Source organism: Dicentrarchus labrax, unplaced genomic scaffold (assembly GCF_905237075.1).
Source record: "Dicentrarchus labrax unplaced genomic scaffold, dlabrax2021, whole genome shotgun sequence".
Classification (NCBI taxonomy): Eukaryota; Metazoa; Chordata; class Actinopteri; family Moronidae; genus Dicentrarchus; species Dicentrarchus labrax.
The window spans coordinates 17,413,611-17,432,910 of record NW_026136718.1 but is presented as its reverse complement, the minus strand read 5'-3'; the positions used below and the strand labels follow the sequence as shown (position 1 = coordinate 17,432,910).

The 19,300-nt window shown below is 41.6% G+C and overlaps 1 protein-coding gene across 1 annotated transcript in view; it reads right to left on the bottom strand.

Moving 5' to 3' along the window:
* Positions 1-19,300, bottom strand: part of agbl4 (AGBL carboxypeptidase 4) — a 258,636-nt gene that overhangs the window by 20,506 nt on the left and 218,830 nt on the right. The window contains exons 7-9 of the mRNA XM_051376359.1: positions 8,102-8,194; positions 6,385-6,499; positions 4,626-4,737 (exon numbers count right to left, since the gene is read on the bottom strand). Coding sequence (XP_051232319.1) covers positions 4,626-4,737; positions 6,385-6,499; positions 8,102-8,194 — 320 coding nt within the window. The remainder of the gene's footprint in view (positions 1-4,625; positions 4,738-6,384; positions 6,500-8,101; positions 8,195-19,300) is intronic.

The window sequence follows — 19,300 nt, the reverse complement described above, 5'->3', positions numbered from 1 at the left end:
AGAGGGACTGGAGTGTAGAGGCTGTAGGAGTTACAGAAGGAGGGCATTAGAGAGGATTTCAAGGTGCAAAATTCATCTAGGTGCTGTGACAGGACCTAATACATTTGTTTCAGATTGAAAATTAATTTTCTAATATTAAAAAGGTCAAAAAGAAGCCAAGGCAACAATGACCTCTTTGTCATCCTTAACAAATTATCCAAAATGGCAGTGTCAAATTGGTGGGGATATGTCGGCCAGTGATGAATGCTTCTGGTAATCAGCCAATCAAAAAGAATTCTTCTTCTGCTTTTGATAAATGAGCTGGAAAAGCAACGCTTTAGGAAGGAGATGGGTCCATTTGTTTCCTTGGTCTCTTTCCTTTTTTTTTCTCCCTCTCCATTTCTCTCTTTTCAAAACAAACAACAGGGTAGCTTGGGAACAGATTATAGCTCCTTGCATCACTGCCTCTTTCAGCCATTTTCCCTGCTGACCAATGTTCAGCTGCAGATGGTAAATGATGGAATTTTATGAAACAGCTTGAGCAGGGTTGCCTTCAGATAGATGGAGAAGTTTACAGCCAGCTTATGAGCAAATACCTACGTAGCTGTCAGTCACACAATGGCTGTACATGGTCACACATCTATTTTACATTTCTTACTGTATTTATTATGAGAATAATATTGGCAAGATCCCTTTAAAGGTCCATTGTGTAACATTAAGGAGGTTCTATTGGTAGACATGGAATATAATATGCATAGGTAAGTTTTCATTTGTGTATAATCACCTGAAAATCACAATTATTGTGTCTTTGTTACCTTAGAATGGGATGTTTTTATTTGTATAGGGAGTGGGTCCTTTTCTACAGAGTCCGCCATGTTGAACTGCCATGTTTCTACAGTAGCCAAGAATGAACAAACCAAGCATTGGCTGTAGACTTTTGCATTTTTCACAGGTTTTGTGGCCACCTTAGTTTCTTCACTGTCACTGAATCCTACACACTGGTCCTTTGAAGCTGCATGAAGCAATTATGGACCACTGGGGGCAGAAATCAAACTAACTCACAATCGAGCTTATGAGCTTAATATCTGCTCCTGTGGTTTACATGGCTCACAACTGTATAGTATAATTGTAAATGATAAATAATCTCCTAAAACAACTGAACTTTGTACATAACAACATTACTCAAAACAGAAGTAAATTATGAATTTGTTAGTTCCTGATGAATGCACATTCTCTCATATAGTGCATTTGTTGAGGACTATTTTCAGCTGCGGAGTAACATGATTTCATTTTCTCTGGAGGGGGAATATAATTCGTCATAATTTCCCAGACTGTCTTTTGCAAGCTGAATCTTGTGAGGACTTACAAATTTATAGCCTTGATGCCAAACTGTAACAGTACATACTCCGTATTTATATATTTATATAACCGTTCCAAGTGAGCTGGCTGATGGGACTTTAAGTTACTGATTTTAAAACATCATTTCTTGTTCAGGACAGAGTTTGCATAAACATATGTGAATGCAAATGTCCTGAGCAGTGTTTTATATACAAATATTTGTCATATAAAGTTTCCAGCCATCAATACCAATGCAGCGTAGATTGCTCCCGCTACAAGCTTTGATTTAAATGGCACTTGTCTGGGAAGTTATTGCCCTGAACAGAACAAGGAAGCTATTTTCCCAGCAGAAAGAGAGTGCTGTTGAATTCACAATGATGGAGGATCGCTTTGGAGTGACGAGGGTGTCTGTCACAAGAATGGTTGATGGGGTTTCAAACTGAATGGGCTCCTTTGTGCAATGGATGGCAATGTGACTTTGAATTATGATGCCTTATGCATGGAACTGTGGGTATCTAACATAGTAAAAAAGTCATGGTGATTGACAAAAAGTCAGGGTCAGATTTATGTACATAAAGGCCCAAAGCACTGCACCTTGAATTCAATTAGTTCTAACAATCTGAACTAAATTTACTGAAGATGGGAACAGACCACTGAACAGTACTGAATCTTACGAAGATAAAACAGCCCTCATATGATGACTTATTGCCACCAGCATACAGAGTTTTTAGTCTTGACACTCAGAGAGAAGCACATATTGAACAACTATTAGAGATGTATCACTAGGCAACCACCCAAGAGCATGAATTCTCATGTGGGATGGTACACAGAGATGCACATCTATCAAAAACACGATTTGTTCCTATTGTAACCAGGATTTTCTGTCAAGATTTATGATCATCTACAGATGAAGCCAAGTACAATTACAGTACATTTTATATAAAGTGAAAATAAAACATTTTTGTGTTATAAATATTGAATTCAACAGGTATCATCCAAATTCAGACTGTAAGCACTAAAACAAAATGACAGTCTCATGCCTACCACCACATTTAACTTAAAAGTTAAAGCTGTAACTCCAAGAGACTACCTCTGTGGTATTTTTTTTAACTCTGGGGTTTGTTTCTCTTGGGTTGACCCGTGCAAAAGACAGATCATTGCAATGTGAATGGAGAAACATTAAGAGAATGTAACACACACTGCGTATACAAATTTAACGGTGCTTAATTTACTGTAGCCTACAGACACCATTAACATTTACTGTATTTATCCTGTTACAGCGTCAGCATCAATACCTGCATTGTTAACACCTTTTTCCAAAGTTAATAGAAGCAACAACATTACAAACACGACAAAAAAGTGCTGATATTAAAACTCTATTAGCTGACTTGTTGATCCCCAGCCACCTGCTGACCACCTGTGTGAGTGTCTCGCTGAATCCCAGGGAAGAGTTCTCCACACCTTTTTACTGTAATTCATGAGCTGGGGCTCAGTGTTTCACATAATACCTCAGCGGCTGCTGCAATGTCACACTTAATCAGCATTGTGTGGTTTTGTTATTAATGTCCTAAACTCGCAGGTCCTCACCACTCACTTGCAAACACTAAATTAGAGGTACAATTGTAGGGTATAGGATATAGGGTTTGACAAAATACCTTAAATATGATAATAATCTGCCTAATAATCCTGCCTCCTAAAAAAATGACCCCTCTGAGTTAGCAGCTAGTGAATGGGCCACATATGCTAGCTTAGCCCAACTGTTCTTCTGTAGCTTCGGCTGATCTCCAGTTAATGGAGTCCTCCAGCGGAGCCCTCCAACCCTGGTAGCCTCATTAGACTCCATGCTCGCTGTGTGAGATGAGCATGAATGGAGGGCAGCAGCACAGGGCTTCCTGGCTGCAGAGTTGGCATTGAAACTGGCATCTGGGAGCCCCAGACATGAGTAGTGTGTCTGATGGGATTAACTGGCTATGGTGAGAGAGAGACAGAAGAGGAGAGGTTGCCCAAGCCTCCAAATTAACTCTGCAAGACTGAAGGCAATCATCAGGGAGAAGGGGGGGGGGCTACAGGAGGACAAGTGCTGGTGGGATGGTTATCAACAAAGAAAAGGAGGGAATGGGAGGCATCTGACCAGCAGGATTAGACATATGGCCCAGTTCTGTGTTGCGTTTACCCAGCCAGAGAACTTAAAGTCATTGTGGTGGCAAGAGATTAAGTTCTTTTATTAGAGTATAGCAATATAGGTAAAAATCTGGCATGAATTCAATGTGTATGACACTGAATATATGCAAATGTGCTGGCAATGAAACTATTTCAGTGGTCCCCAACCTAATTTTGCTTGTGGCCTCTCAATATGAATCTACTTGTGAAATCTTGTCACGTATTTCATAATTTACTAATTCACTACTTTTATCAAAGCCTGAAGAGGCATGTACAATTATACAGTATATCACAATAAAAGCCTGCTCTATATAATGGTGTGATTTACAATTTATTTGTAAAAGTACGCATCTGAGAGAGAAAAATACCCATGCTGGCAGGGGAAACTCATGCATTTGAGCATTTGCACCTGTTTGTCTGCGTATTGCAGTATTCTAGCTGTGCGATGAAGTGTTAGTGTGTGTCTGTGTATGTGTCTGTGTGCTTAGGATGAATACGTGTGTGTTTGTGTACGTGTGTGAATGACAGGCATGAGTGGATCACCCTGCCATGACAGAGTCTATCGATCAGTGTGTCAGCGCCGGGGGAAAAGGTTAATCTGCCTGATGCCAGCCCCGCGCCTCACCCCATCTCTGGCCTGCCCTGCATCCCGCCCCAGCCCGCTCCCCCTCTTATCAGGATTAGAGGAGTGTACAAAAGGGCAGAGTATTCCCAGGACACACCCTGACCTTCAATAATCCCACCAACCTGCCGCTCTGCTTATAATTAACATCAGGAACAAAGAGAAAAATCCCTGCTCTGCCTGTGTAGCATTCCTCTGATTGAAAGACTAAAACTGGAGAAGGAAAAAGTTACAGTAGAGTTAGAGACTGAAAGCGTAGAGACTTGCTTCAGTAATATGTTTTGAATGGCCAGGAGAGCCTAGCTGACATTCTAGAGGTGCTGACTAGCCTATCCATGCTCCCCAGTGCACACACCCTAAACACAGATTGGAAGAACATGCTGAACCAAGCATTGAGGCAGAAAACTGCTTGGGACCAGTAGACATTACTGTGGTGAAGGAATGTGGAGCACAGTATGGAGGACATGTGTGCATAGGTGTGTGCATAGGTGTGTGTGTGTGTGTGTGTGTGTGTGTGCTCGCTCACCGGGTCTTGGTTCATCTGCACGATGAGTTGTTTGACAGCGTGCAGTGTGGGGTGGGCCCATGGAGAGGGATCCTGCCAGTGGCGATTCAGGTCGAAGCCCATCAGAGAACACCTGTACACAGACAGACACATAAAAAAATGGTTAAAGGTACCCTGTGGAGTTTTTGAACACCAGTAGTGCTATGGAGCAATGTTTCTAAAAGTCGATGCCAATAGTTTTTCACTATTCCACTGGTCAACAGTTGGTAGCAGTAATAAGCCGCCAATATAGGCAAGGAAGAAGAAGACAAGAAGCTAGCAAGAAAACCAGGCACACTTCCACAACAATATTACTTGCACTAGTAGCTACAGTGCGGTCTGGCAACAACAAATAGTGTAAGTGTTACAGGTCCATGATGAATAGATTATGATAGGACACCGTTGGAAAAATTTATACAACATGTCATTCATTTACTTTATTTGCAATGGTTCCCCAAGAGCATCATATTTCTTAGGATTTACCCTTCCAGCTGACTTAAGATATTTAGACGTTAAACAACCATAACAAGCTACTGAGTTAACTCAGAACTGGAGTGTGGAGTTAACAAGAGTATTGTTGCTTAAATACAACGCTCAGCCAGAACAAGCTTGATATTTCACTGCACACATACAACCCCAGGTAACACAGAAGTTGATGCGTGTGAACCCAAAGTATGTCAGAACAAAACATTCCCATTGTGACCTTTTGGGGACCCTGTAATAGATAGATAGGCCTACACATATATGTAAAATGTCAACACGTACTGTATTGATGTGGTAGATAGAGGGACTACTCCTTAGTGTTACTAGCAACCTGTAATTTTCATAATGGGATGTTTGTATATAAAGATGCACCCTGCGCTGCCCTGTTTGTTTTCATCTGTATCTTTGACATTTACTGAAGCCCTTGGTAATGATACAGGAGTTACTGATACTTTAGAGCAACTGAGCAGAGCAGCCAGCCATGAACAAAATACTCATCCCAGGTTAACTGACATCGATTCTTTGCTCTGCATGTATCCGTTTCAGTCTGCTCCGCACTGTATCCTGTCGGGATGCCTGTGTGGTATCGGTGTGCCTGTCTGTGTGTGTGTGATAGAGAGAGATTGGGAGAAAGTGCATGCATGTGTAGAAATGAGCACGTGTGGTTGGTGAAGTGAGGACTATCATAGCTCACCTTCTGTCAATATGCTGCTCGTCACCACTCAGTGTGAAAGCAAGCTAATGAAAATAGCCTTTAAGCAGTCACCAATCACAGTCAGCAATATTATAGAGATTGTCACTGTTGGGGAGCAACTGAGATTCCCAGCAAATATTTTTGGAGGCAGTGCTGAGACACCGCCACTAGATGGCACTCACAAACACACTGGGAGCACGCTGCTGATGCTTATCTCAGTGTGCATTAGTATTCGTGGGGCTGAGCCTATTAAGTAAAAGGCAATTATGAAGAAGGGAAAGAGAATATAGGAAAGGAGGATGCCCACAGAGCTGCAGCAATAGTGTTAAAGACAGAGAGGACAAGAGGGTGGACAGAGAGACTGGCAAAGAGAACAGCCCTACGGCCAAATACTATCTTCTAACAAATGCACTGCTGTGAGCTATATGAATTCATTAAGCTCCCTAAAGGTGGAGTTAAGAGGCTATAATCCTAAGTAGCAGGATATAAAACCATGTAATGTGTTAATTCTATGTATTGTAGCGATGCATTCAAATGAAGAATTAAAGATGCGTGCTTGTGTACCTGTAGTTGCCCAGGTAGACTCCATCAGGATTTAGCATGGGGACGATCTTGAAGATCACATGATCTCTTAGGATCTGAGCCACGGGATGCTGGCTCACCAGGAAGTCAATCACACCTATCAAACACACACACACACACACACACACACACACACACACACACACACACACACACACACACACACACACACACACACAGAAATACACTTGAAAAGAAAACCAAAAGACGGGCTGGCAGTTAATTGAGTTTTGAGAAACAAAAGGAGAGGGAAGGACAGCGAGGGGCATCGTCAGAATCAGGGAAGGAATAGAAGACGTCAAGCCTAAATCGATACAAATGGAATGGAGCTGACGGCGCTGGAAAAACAGACAGCACACTGCGGGCTAGAAGCCAACTCATCTGATTCATGATGATGCCACACACACACACACACACACACACACACACACACACACACACACACACACACACAGATAGACTGATACTGTAGGTAGATTATATTTATCTATCTCTATATATATATATATATATATATATATATATATATATATATATATACAGTAGATAGATAGATAGATAGATAGATAGATAGATAGATAGATAGATCGATCTACCAACTCTCTGCATCTGTCCCTTCCTCACAAACACTGTCTCCACACCTCGTTAACATTAATGGACTTTCCTCAGTCTGTCTTACTGAGTCAAAGTAGTGGACAGGGACCACTGCTAAAGGTAAGGCCATGCCCTCTGTCCCTTTATCACACCAGCCCTCCCCTCCTCAGACCTGTTACCTATAAACAAGGAAGTGGGACCCAGATGCAGTAAACCTGCCTACTCACCTCAGTCTGAGCATGACAAAGGGAGCAAAGAGTCATTAAATCCTGCTAAAACTGTATTTTAGGTTGTTGCACAAGGAGACAATTTCCCAAAGGTTCCCAGTTTTTCAGGCTATTTTATTAGTTTTGCGCTAGTGGAGCTCTGGAGTGAAGACAGCGCAACCCTATGATATCCTTAGATTGTGTTTCTTGAGATATTATACAAAAACACAGGTTCTTGTACCTATTCATATAACAGTAGCACATTTCAAGTTCAGATGCAGAGCATATGTTCACACAGTCATTTCAGGTGTCCTCTTGCTTGATTGGAAAAACAGCCACCCTTGATTAAAGCGTGGGTGTGGCTGCAAGTTTTTGACTGTGTGAAGACAGTTCAGTTGATTGAATGAACCAAGTCAGGTGTGCTGCTGCATGGTTGGAATGAAAACCTGCAGCCCCACCGGCCCTTTCATGGATCAGTTTGACACCCCTGATTTAGATGAAGCTTAGCTTTAGGGATTGGGGGAATTTGTATTTCTGTCAATAAATACCATTGTTGTCTGGCGCCTGAATCTGTCTGAATTTGAATCTGAATTTTGTGTTTCTCTTTACAAAAAGCGTAGACCCCCAGCATAAGACTGGATCTTGCTGTGTAAAATGTGTCTCCTTTGTGGCCACTGGTTCAGAAAAATCCTAGATCTGCCCCTGTCCTAAACACAGAACATAATGAATAATAAAGACTATTAATAGTGTAACTAAAAATGTATATCAACTTTTAGATCACTACATATAATGAACTCCGGCACATGTTGGTTAGCACTACCAAACAACATACAGACCGGTGGTGCTGCATCTGAATCAAATCAACAAGACAGGGCACCAACCTCACATTAAAACTTTACCTTGACAGATAAAGGAGGCAGGAGACTCTCCAGGGTGAACACGAGCTGTAAGGAAGACCAGCTTCTTCCCCCTCTCTGGACTCTGGTGATGGTCTGAAGGGGAGAGAGAGGAGTCAGTCAGAGGGAGGAAGGGGGAGAAAGGTGTAAAGAAAGGTAAAGACAGAGTGTCAAAGGTAGAATGAGGTGTTAATACAAAAAGTTCTAGCAGACTTGTTGAAAGCAATCCTAAAAACACTGTAGTCTAATATGGACTACAATGTCATTATCTGAAGTTGGTGTCGGAGTTAAATATACAAGTAACCTATTACAGTCCAGTGTTCCAGTGTGCGAGGCTGGGTCAAAACACACACTGACCTGGTCGTCCATTTTCAGCCAGACACACATGAATCAAACATCAAACAAACACACGGTTACAGAATATTCAACAGGCAAGCTGAATTATACATCTACAGAGGTCGGGATCAGCCAGCAACAGGTGTGACCTGATAGAGGTCGTTTTTGATTGAAGTCTTCAGGTCTGGCTGAAGACTTCTCTCTGGCCAGACACTTCTGTTCTCCCCTGCTTTAACTTTTCTTAGGCAGAGGAAGTGGGACAGATGAGTTGTACCTTTTTGAGTATTTTCAGTCACCACATATGCCTACATAAGTGTCAATGAACCTTTCAACATACTGCGTCAAATCTGACAAATGTTAAAATAGAGACATTTCAGTTTGGAGAAAAATTAGAGGATTGGATTGGAGGTGTTTTTCTGTATTCTGGACATATGACTACATCTAAACATTTTCATAACATAAGACTGATGAGAATGTGGTTAAATGTATTATTTGCTACCTGCTGTGAAATGTTTGAGAGTAAATTTCATAGATGTCTTTGGTGTATTTGAAACCAGGATCAAAAGTACTCTCAAGATAGAATCCTCTATTCTAAAGGATAAATTAACCCCCAATTGTGAGAGGTTATGTTAATCTGTTGTATTACTGTAAATATTTTGAGGATCATTCTTCACATTCCTTAGATACTGAAAAATAGACGGACTGAGTAACAGAAACAGTCTCCATTCACAGAGGTCAACATTTTGCTGTTTTCTTGGCCAGTGTTTCTCCTCAAATCTGCTGTTGCTAATGGATGAAAGTGATTGTGTGCCTCATCGCTATACACAAACTTAATATCTTATCGATTCTTCCACCAGCTTCTGCTGAGCATAGAAAATGCTAATTAGCAACAGGCTATGCACCTTTCCTTCTCCTTAATTCCAATTTAGCCCCAGCAGTGTGTGTGTGTGTGTGTGTGTGTGTGTGTGTGTGTGTGTGTGTGTGTGTGTGTGTGAGTGTGTGTGTGTGTGTGTGTGATTCTGTGTGTGAGTGTGTACATGTGTGTCTGTTTGAGTGTTAGGGGTCGTAAACAAAAACAAAAAAAGCGTTGTTCCATTTAAGTACTCTCCCTCTGATTTTATTTCGCTTTTCTCTCCCTCTGCCCTTCACAGAGACAAATGGCTTTGCCATTCAGGAGTCTCCGTGGAGCGGGGCGGGCCGTTTGTTGTAAATGTGAGTGCTTGCGGTTTGGCCGGCCGCTGGGTGCTCGGTGGCTGTGAAATTCCATCACTTAGAAATTCTACTTTGGCCTCAACCCCAGGCCACCACAAGGGTCTTGGTACAGAAAATAGCCATGACATACACAGACACACACCCACAAAGACACACACATTGTACATTATGATGCTGCAATCAGGAAAGAAAAAAAACATAGGCAGACAAACACACATAGCATTATCCCTACAGTAAAACCAAGAACCCAGAAAGTTGTGAGCCAAACCAGAGGCAGCTGCCAAGGTCCCGACTGTTGGGGAATTCAACCATCGTGGCCATGCTACATTTAGTCTCAGTGCTAGTGTACCCTTGCTGCTTCATCAAAACAATCTCTTACAGCAGGCTCCTGGAGCTTTCAATGGATCCACTGTTTATCCCACATCACTCTGAGGGTGTGTGTGTGTGTGTGTGTGTGTGTGTGTGTGTGTGTGAGAGAGAGAGAGAGACTGTGTCTCCTCAGGGCTCTCACAAATGCTCCCCAAGTAGTTGTTGTGTTTATGTGTCTGTATCTCTGCATTCCTCTGTATCTGGCTGTGCCCAGCCAAGCAATGTAGCACAAAATTAAGTCCCACTATTCCATAGGCACCCCAACACCCAGAGGGAACCTGGGGGGAACCAAGTACCATAGCAAGGCTATATATAAAGGAAAATCAATTTTTTTGGCATAGGTGTGGGTGACATATAACATAAAGGTTGGGGTCAAGTCATGGTTGAGTCTCAAGAGCACAGCACTGCAGCAGCATCTCCTGACCTCAAGGTGTCAGTAGAGATCAGCAGGCGGGGTAGCTGTCATGAAAGGGAGACAGAGGGAACCAAAGACAGAAGTAAAAGAGAAAGAGGAGGCAAGGGATCAGACTGAAAGGTAGCTTTCTAAAGTAACACAAATGATCTAACTCTATTGCCTGGAACTCTTTCTGTCTTTGTAGCCAGTTTCTGGAGATTGTAGCAGGAGGGAAGAACAACAGTGTTTCAACAATAAATGCCTTTCATGTGGATTGCTGTGGCTGAATATCAACATCACTGCCATTTCATTAATATTAAGTAATAATCTTAATTCAGTTCATCATTGATTTATCTGTATTTTTGAGATGAGCTACATATTCCTTGTTCAGTGTGTCGAGATGATTGGGTTTGTATTATACTGAATGTGTGTACATTAGGGCTGCAACTAATGATTATTTTAATTATTGATTAGTCGATTAATTATTTAGTGTATCAAATGATCAAAAATAGTCAAATATGCCCAGCACAATTTCCCAGAGTGCACAGTGATGTCTTAAATTTGCCTGTTTAGTTACAAAACCCAAAGATATTTAATTTACACTGATATAAAACAGAAAAAAGCTGCAAATATGCAGGAAACAGGAACCAGCAAATGTTTAACAGGTTTGCTTGATAAACTTAAATCAATATCAATTAATTGATTGATTGTTGCTGAACAATGAATTGACTAATCAATTCATCAGCAAACTGCTACATTGATTGTAGTCGAGAAAATGCAAATTGCGCAGATTAGTTTGCTGAAATGGAAGAAGCCGAACATCATGACTGGGTGAAGACTGCGTTCTGAAACCTATGTGGACATTCAACAGTGCTGAGTGAGCATTAGACTGTATATACTATATTATGTTTTATTAACCTTAAAAGAAGATGATGCACTAACTTTTGAAATGAAAGGTTTATTATGGCCCAAAATGTCGGCACCTAAATGCAAGTATCTGCATGCAATTTGGCCAAAAAGCTCAAACAACACACATATAAATATAAACAAAAATAACCACAAATAATGGGACATACTAGGCTAACGTTAAAGTTTTTGTGACTTTAATTCTTCACTGCAGCCCTGCTGGTTTGGCAATACTACCTACTGCTGAGAAGGAACCTCTTTTACTCATCACAGTATTCTGTGGGCCTGTCATAGCAGCTCAGAGAAAATGGCAGAAAATAAAATACGAAATAAAAGAAATAAGTATAAGACTTGAGAAGAAGGAGAAAGACAGCAAAAGAAAGTGAGAGAGGGTTACAGTAAGAGGGTGGAGGCCGAGCAGGGGAGGGGGGGTTCTGTGTGACAATGAGTGAGTGAAAGCGGCAGAGGCAAAATTTATGCCCACACTTCCAAATCAAAGTGCTCCCTCAGCATATTTCTCACCTGCCAAAGTCACGCACTGCACTGTACGGCACATTACTGTTCATTCTCTTGCAGCTTGTCGAGAGGAAAAAAAATAAAATTAAAGGATGTCAAACTAGGATCAGCTCTGATAAATATGTAAATTACCGGAGAGAAGAAAAGTGCCTGTGAAAAACAACATAAATCTAATGGATTCTGAAGGTCAGTCCTGATTGTGCTGGTCAGCTCTTTCTGAGACAGCAGTCCTGGGAACTTTGGGTTCGATCTCATAAGTTGTGACATGATGTAATTAACTGAGATCATCTTCATCATTCTTATTCAGCTGGAACAAAGGAAGCCCTGTCAAGACCTTCTCGAAGCATCATGGCATATATTTAAAATACATTTTACCCAGTTAAAAAGTAAATTTGATTCAAGAAGATAGTGGCAGATTTTGCTTACTTTTTTAATATCTTCGGTGTCCAAACTTTGTGACATGGAAGGATGAGGGACAATTTTAAGAGTGACACTAAACTCTACGACTACGGTTATGTTATTGGACACTAAATAGCATCTTAGGTTTTATATTAAACCAGATGAAATATGAAATATCTAAACTCCCTGGCACACAATGCGAAGGAAAACAATGCTCCAGTATATACTGCAACACTGCTTCGTAGTACACAGTGATACAATAAAAAAATAATGTCACGCTGGCCACAGCTTTATACCACATTATACCACAAGTCTCAAACCAAGGCCTCTCTATATCTCTGCCTCCACCCTCTCTCTGCTCTGTGGGTTTTACACTGTAATAAATTAGCCTCACTTTGGTGAGATGGCAACAAGACACGCTTGGCGCCCTGCTCAGTGCGTCATATCGAGGATGGGCGCGAGCTGTAAATTGTCACTGCTGTTGAATTTATACAGAGCCTTGGGACGAGATGCAGCACCAAGTACTGCCCAGCTGAGTGAGCCCCAACAGGCATCAAAGCTCTGCACCTCTTCACACCCCCCCTCTAGCTCCACCTGCCGACACCACCCTCTGCCAAGTCAAGGACAAACAGAGAGAGGGAGAGAGGAAGAAAGAAAGAAGAAGACAGAGAGGGATGGGGATATGCGTTGAAGTGCGGAGGGCTCTAAAGTGATAAGAGTTTTATGATGCTGTTTTCTTCCCAAGGAATGGACCAGGTCCCTGACTTAAATTTTCTGTGTGTGTGTGTGTGTGTTTGTGTCTATAGGTGCTGGAGAGCCTGTGGCGTGTCTCAGATTTATTCAGCTCATCTTATTGTGGGGAGACAGGGGCACTGCCAAGGCCTCCTCACACATTCATAAAGCATCCCCTGTCACTTCACACACCACACATTATACAGCTAAACTCTCAGCGAGGTGAGAAGGAGGGAGAGAGAGAGGGAGAGGGGGAGGGATTCAGTAAATGAGAAAAACTGATAGTCCCTCTCCTAAACATCGCTAATTGTGGGGCCACAGTGTTTTCTCTGAACTGATGACGAAAGAAAGCAACAGAGGAAAGGGTATTCACACGAACAGGTGGATGCACAGAGACACAGAGGATGATTGATAAAAAAGACAGCAAGGGAGAGAGAAAGACAAAGAATGAGAACAAAGAGCAGCACGAAATTAGCAGAACAACACATTAAACTTTACTGAGCTCCTTCAAAATCTGCCTCCTGTTTTTGATTTTGATTTCTTTTTTGTAGGAGTAGGAGGTATTTTACACGTTCTCAAAAAGAAAATCTATATTTAATTGCTTTTTTAAAAAACAATTTAATTTATTCAGCTCACTGTGTATTTACACTTTCTGTAAATTATATTTCCCAACATGATGAACCAAACTCTGGTACGAAAATAGTGAATACTACTTTTCAGTGGGAAAAACTAAAGGTATTGAGTATAAAATTACTCAGAGCTGCCTATAAAATATCAACCATTTGTTGTCTTGCATATCTTTTATGGCAGTACGCACTTATATGTAATATAATATAGTCTTGCCAATAAAGCAGCTTTGAATCATCGGACAGATGGACAGAACAGAAAGAGACGGCTGGAACAAAGATAGAGAGGCATACTGGATGACACCACTGGAGGTATCTGTTGGGTCTACCTTTCTTCGTGTCACCCACTCATCTCTACACACCCTTGCCTCTCTGTACCCGCCTTCATCCTTCACTCCTTCTTGCTCTCTGTCTCCTTGGCCATCATAGCCATCTATGATGTGTGTGCGTAACTGAAGAGAGCAATCAAAAGCAGAGATGTGGTGGTCAGAGGTGTGTGTGTGTGTGTGTGTGTGTGTGTGTGTGTGTGTGTGTGTGTGTGTGTGAAAGAGAGAGAGACAGACAGAGGCCAAGGGAGGGGATTACAATGGCCATGTCGAGACACTCGAATTGGCATCAGATTCAGACAGAAAGGGGAGGGACAGAGAAGGAGAGAAAAGAAAATTGGGAGAGTCATAAAGGGAATGAAGGGTAGAGAGAGAGAGAGAGAAATAAACAGAAAAGGAGAGAGAGAGAGAGAGAGAGAGAGAGAGAGAGAGAGGAAAAAAGAGACAGAGAGTAGGGCGGGAGCAGAGGAAACCCTTGAGATGACAGCATGTAAATACGCCAACGGCGGGCCTCTAAAGTGGAGATGAAGAGGCGGCAGGATAAAAAGCTCTGAGCGCTGTGTGATTATGGATCAATTTGCCGCAATCAAGCCCCCTTATGGCTGGTCCCTGTGAAATGGAGAGATTTCTGCTCCTCAAGGGCGGCCGTGATGACAGTGGAGGTCACAGACGATGGGAGTGACAGAGTGACAGAGGGGGGACACACTGACGGAGGGAGAGAAGCATCAGAGGGACGGGAAAGAAGAGGAGACGATCTGTCCTAAACATCAGCATTCAAGCCAGACCTGAAGGGCTTTCTAATTATGTTAATAGTGAGAGGTGGTGGTGAAATGCGGGCCTGTGGTCATCATTGGTCAAGGAGCACACCGCTACCACTGTAAGCTCTGGTCCTGTTAGGGTCACAAATGAGTACTCAAGTAGATATGACCTAACTGATACACAGTTAAAAAATCAGACATGATATTGAATTAAAGCAGCAAAGTTATGAACTAATGGCCGGCTAAAAATAAGTTTTTCTCCACAGCTCACCAACAGACTCTGGAGTGCGTTTCTACATCACTGCAGCAAGGTGAGAAGTTAAAGGTCAGGGGGTGTTAAGCTCCTCTGTGATATCTCAACACAACAGGTTGAATAGCCCGAGGGATAGAAAACAATCTCATACTGTATGTTTATCAATATGCTACTGAAGGTGAGCAGTATTCATTAATTACACCAGAGAGCTTTACTGCCATTCACTCAGTCAGAAGCTGTAACAACCAAGGTTGATTGAACCATTATGTTCTTTAGCGTGTCAACCTGACCTTGTCAGACATAGTCACTGGAGGTTTGGAGAGAAATATATTTGTTTAATATATTTATTTAAATATTGGATTTAGAGTATTATCTGGAGCTGTATCCATGCTCTCAAAAGCAGAATGACACATTTGTTATAACATGACAACTAGACAACTATTAGTCGAGGTCCTACTGAGGTCCAAAAAATGTGGTTACAGGCCAGAAAAAGGTTTAGAAATTCAGCCGAATGATCAATGTCCATTGTGTGTATGTGCACCTGTATTCTTTGTCTAGTCTTCAGGGCCAACTTGAAGCTTTTCTTCATGCCTTTCAGAAGCTGTCCGTATCTCTTACAGTCACACACTGTTTTATGGAGCCCTGTAAGTGTTCAGAATGAGTGTGATGGACAGTTGGCATAGAGGGCGAGACAGAGATTCACTGAGAGAGAGACAAAAAGGGAGCTCTGTCAAGTATCAAAAGCAGTACGCCCTTTTAGCGATATGATATGGACGTCTGGTGCAAAGTCAGAGGCGGTGACTGCTTAGGGTTTCAAGGCATTGGTCACAGGCCTCTCTGAAACCCTGACTTCTCCTCTCTTGCCTTCAGAAAATGATGACAGGAGGAGAGGAACATAAAAAGGAGGGATGGCTGGTCTGTGCGCGGCATGATACAGAATCAGAGGCAGCCAGTAATAGCCTTTTTTGAAGAATGCGCCACTGAACTTTAAGGGCCGTCTTGCTTGAAAGGACAAGTTACAAATAGGAAGAAAGGAGAGGGAGAAATGATTTCCCAGGGATATACCCCCTACTGCGCTGCCCTATCGCCACACCACAGTGTAGTTGTGTGTTTGTGCGTGTGTACTGTACATGATTGTGTATTTGGAGAATGCAACATGCTACAGGAAAAACGGCTACATGTGTACAAGCAGACATACAGTACACGGAAACCTACACCTGCACTGGAGCGCTGTAAGGACAAGGAGGACACAGTTTGTCATTCGGACTGGTGTTGCTTTTCAGACTGAAGCTGTAGCTTAAGCCCATCTGACAAAGCAGAGAGTCAGACAGTCGGACGTACAGACAGAACTGATGTGTAGTTCTTTATTACTCCGTCTCTTCCTACCTATCAATAATTTCTGAGCCACAACAATACAGCCAGGCTGAGGTAAACAACCATAGTGCATCCCAGCTTTAATAACTACAGTCACACCTTGCAGCTATGTCTTTCTGTCAATTTTTCTTCCTTTCTACTCTGTTCGATTCTACCTGTTTTCCTGACTCTCATCTCACTTTTTTTCCTCCTCACATCCATACGGCAACCCAAAGTTACTGTAGATCACTTTCAGTCAGCTCTGCTCATCAGTCCATACACACATATATGTGTATACATATATATATATATATAAGCAATGTTTATTTGTGTATTTGTTCATGGATGAACTGTATGTGTTTGTGAGTATGTGTGTGTGTGTGTGTGTGTGTGTGTGTGTGTGTGTGGGTGGGTGGTCATGTGTGCATTGCGGGCATCAGCTCGGCTCGGTGGCAGCGACAATGTCATTCGGCAGTTTAGTAACAGGCCATTACCTTGTTAATACCAGCCTAATGGGCTGTCTGCTATTTTAAAACCACCGTCATGTTTGTGCCATTAACAACCACTTAGTGCTCCACTCAAATCAACAGGCCACCGGGACACACCAAAAACAATAACAAAATAACAAAGACAATGTGATAATATGCCCTGTCTCTTTATTCGCACCAGAAACATAAAGAGCAAACCAGTTTACACATGAGACTGTCTGAAGATGTGAGAGAATAGCAAAACTTGTAGACTGACCAAGAATAAATATTAAACTCTGCTTTTATTCTTAATGTTACACCAATTTTGAATATAACAAAAGTGCAAATACACCCAAGATAGGACAAGATAAAGCATTTTTCCCAGCATATAATCAAGATTCTTTTAGCTGTTTTTTCTTCTATAAAAACAGTATTTATTGAGATTTCCACTTTCAGAGATTGCTGCAAAGCCATGAGGTAATCAGCTGAGGAGGCCAGCTGCTCATATGTTATAATATATATAATATATAATGTTCATATATTTAATAATGTTAACACTGGAATGTGTTAGCATGTGCATTACTTTGTCTTACAATACACAACATATAACGAGATGTATCACTAGTAGCAGAGTACATTGCTGTCTATTACAGTGTCTTAAAGGTCCAGTGTGTAACATTTACGAGGCTCTATTGGCAGAAATGGAATATAATATTCATATGTATGTTTTCATTAGTGTGTAATCATCTGAATATAGGAACTGTTGCGTTTACAGTGGCCCAGAATGGACAAACCAAATGCTGACTGTAGATAGGGCCTTTTGCGTTTTCAAGAGTTTTAAGGCTACTGTAGTTTCTCCTTCACACTTCACAGCCCTTTACTTATTCTCAGGTTATCAAATACAGAGAGGCGAGTGGTGTTCAGTTGGTTGCAATCTGAACCTAGATGCCTTTAAATCCTACAGATTGGTCCTCTAAGTAAATTGTTTTTGTTTGTTTGCTTAGTTCAACATGTTCAACAACAGTTCAATATATTGGGAAATATGCTAATTTGCTTTATTTACGTATGTGTTGTAACTATTTCTTGACAAACAACACTTTATCCCTCCACACCCCTGTACGTATGTGCGGCATCTCTGCTGGTTGCCTCCCAACTGTGACGACAAGACTTTAGGAAGTCACCGCGCTGTTGTTTACCAAGAAATAGTAACATTATGTAGCTCCCTATAAAGCCACAAACTGGCAAGTGTTTATTTGTGTGCAGGTTAAACAAATAAGATAAACCTTTAACCTGTGACCTTTAGATGTGCTGGTAGATGTATTTTTGGACTTTAGACAGGGCCAGCTGTTTTCCCCTGTCGCTGATCCGTACTTAACACACAAACATGAAAGTGGTATTGAACTTCTGAGTCTTGGCAAGAAGGTAAATAAGAGTATTTCCCAAAATGTGTCCTCTACAGCCTCTCTCTCAATCACACACACACACACACACACACACACACACACACACACACACACACACACACACACACACACACACACACACACACAAAATCGAGTAAAAAGTAAATAGGGTTCTGTAGCTTCTGTTTGCTCCCAACAGCAGTCTCCACTATTACAAATTCTGGTATTTTTATCCCTGACAGTCATGTGTCCCATTTTAAGAGCGGCGCTCTGTTCTCCTTCGCTGGCTGGACAGCTCTTACATCAGAAAAAAAAAAAAAAAAACAGTGTGACATGCAGTCAGCAGCACTGTTTTAAACAGTGAGCTGTCCAGGGGAATCAGAGGGTCTATTGTTATTGCTACAGCTCCTGAAGATTCACCAAGCTCGGTTACCTGGTCCTGCCAGCTCAATAACAAAGCAGAGCACAAGTGGAGGACAGCAGTGTTGTAAACACTATGTACATATGATTTATGTAAGCCAGAAAATAATTTTACTTTAAAATGAGACCTGTGTTTGGATAAAAACTGAAAATAAGATGAAAGTATAGGGCAGATATACCATATTTATTGATTACAGTAAATAAAAATACATTCAAATATCTTAATAACACTCTTATATGATAATCTGATTTTTCCACTGAGTTATTTAAATAAATACACGCAAACATGACAAACTATGGCCTGCAGGTCTTTCTAATTCCATTTTACCATCTCAAAGAGAATCAGCTTTCTATCAGAATCAGTAGTTTCTCTCTGAAGTCTGAGAGGAAGCGCTGGGCGAGAAGTCCTGCAACGGAGCCACAGTCCATTTCGGCGCATCAATCGTTTACACAGACTTTGAACTTGACTGTGGGTATGTTCAGCTCTTTAGTTATTTCCAAAGCTTTCAGTAGAATATCAGCTCTGCTAATAGGCATTTCTTCATTCCGTTTTTCAGTCAGATAGTCACACATTCTCCTGTCAAGCTTTTTAAAGCAGCCTGCTTTGGCACGCTGGCAAGATTAGTCTTTTTGACTAATTTTAAAGACTGTCATAGGAGTAACAGTCCTGACAGTTGTTAGATGACTCTAAATCATTGATCACAATTATATTAAGCTGGCACCATAAGTCCT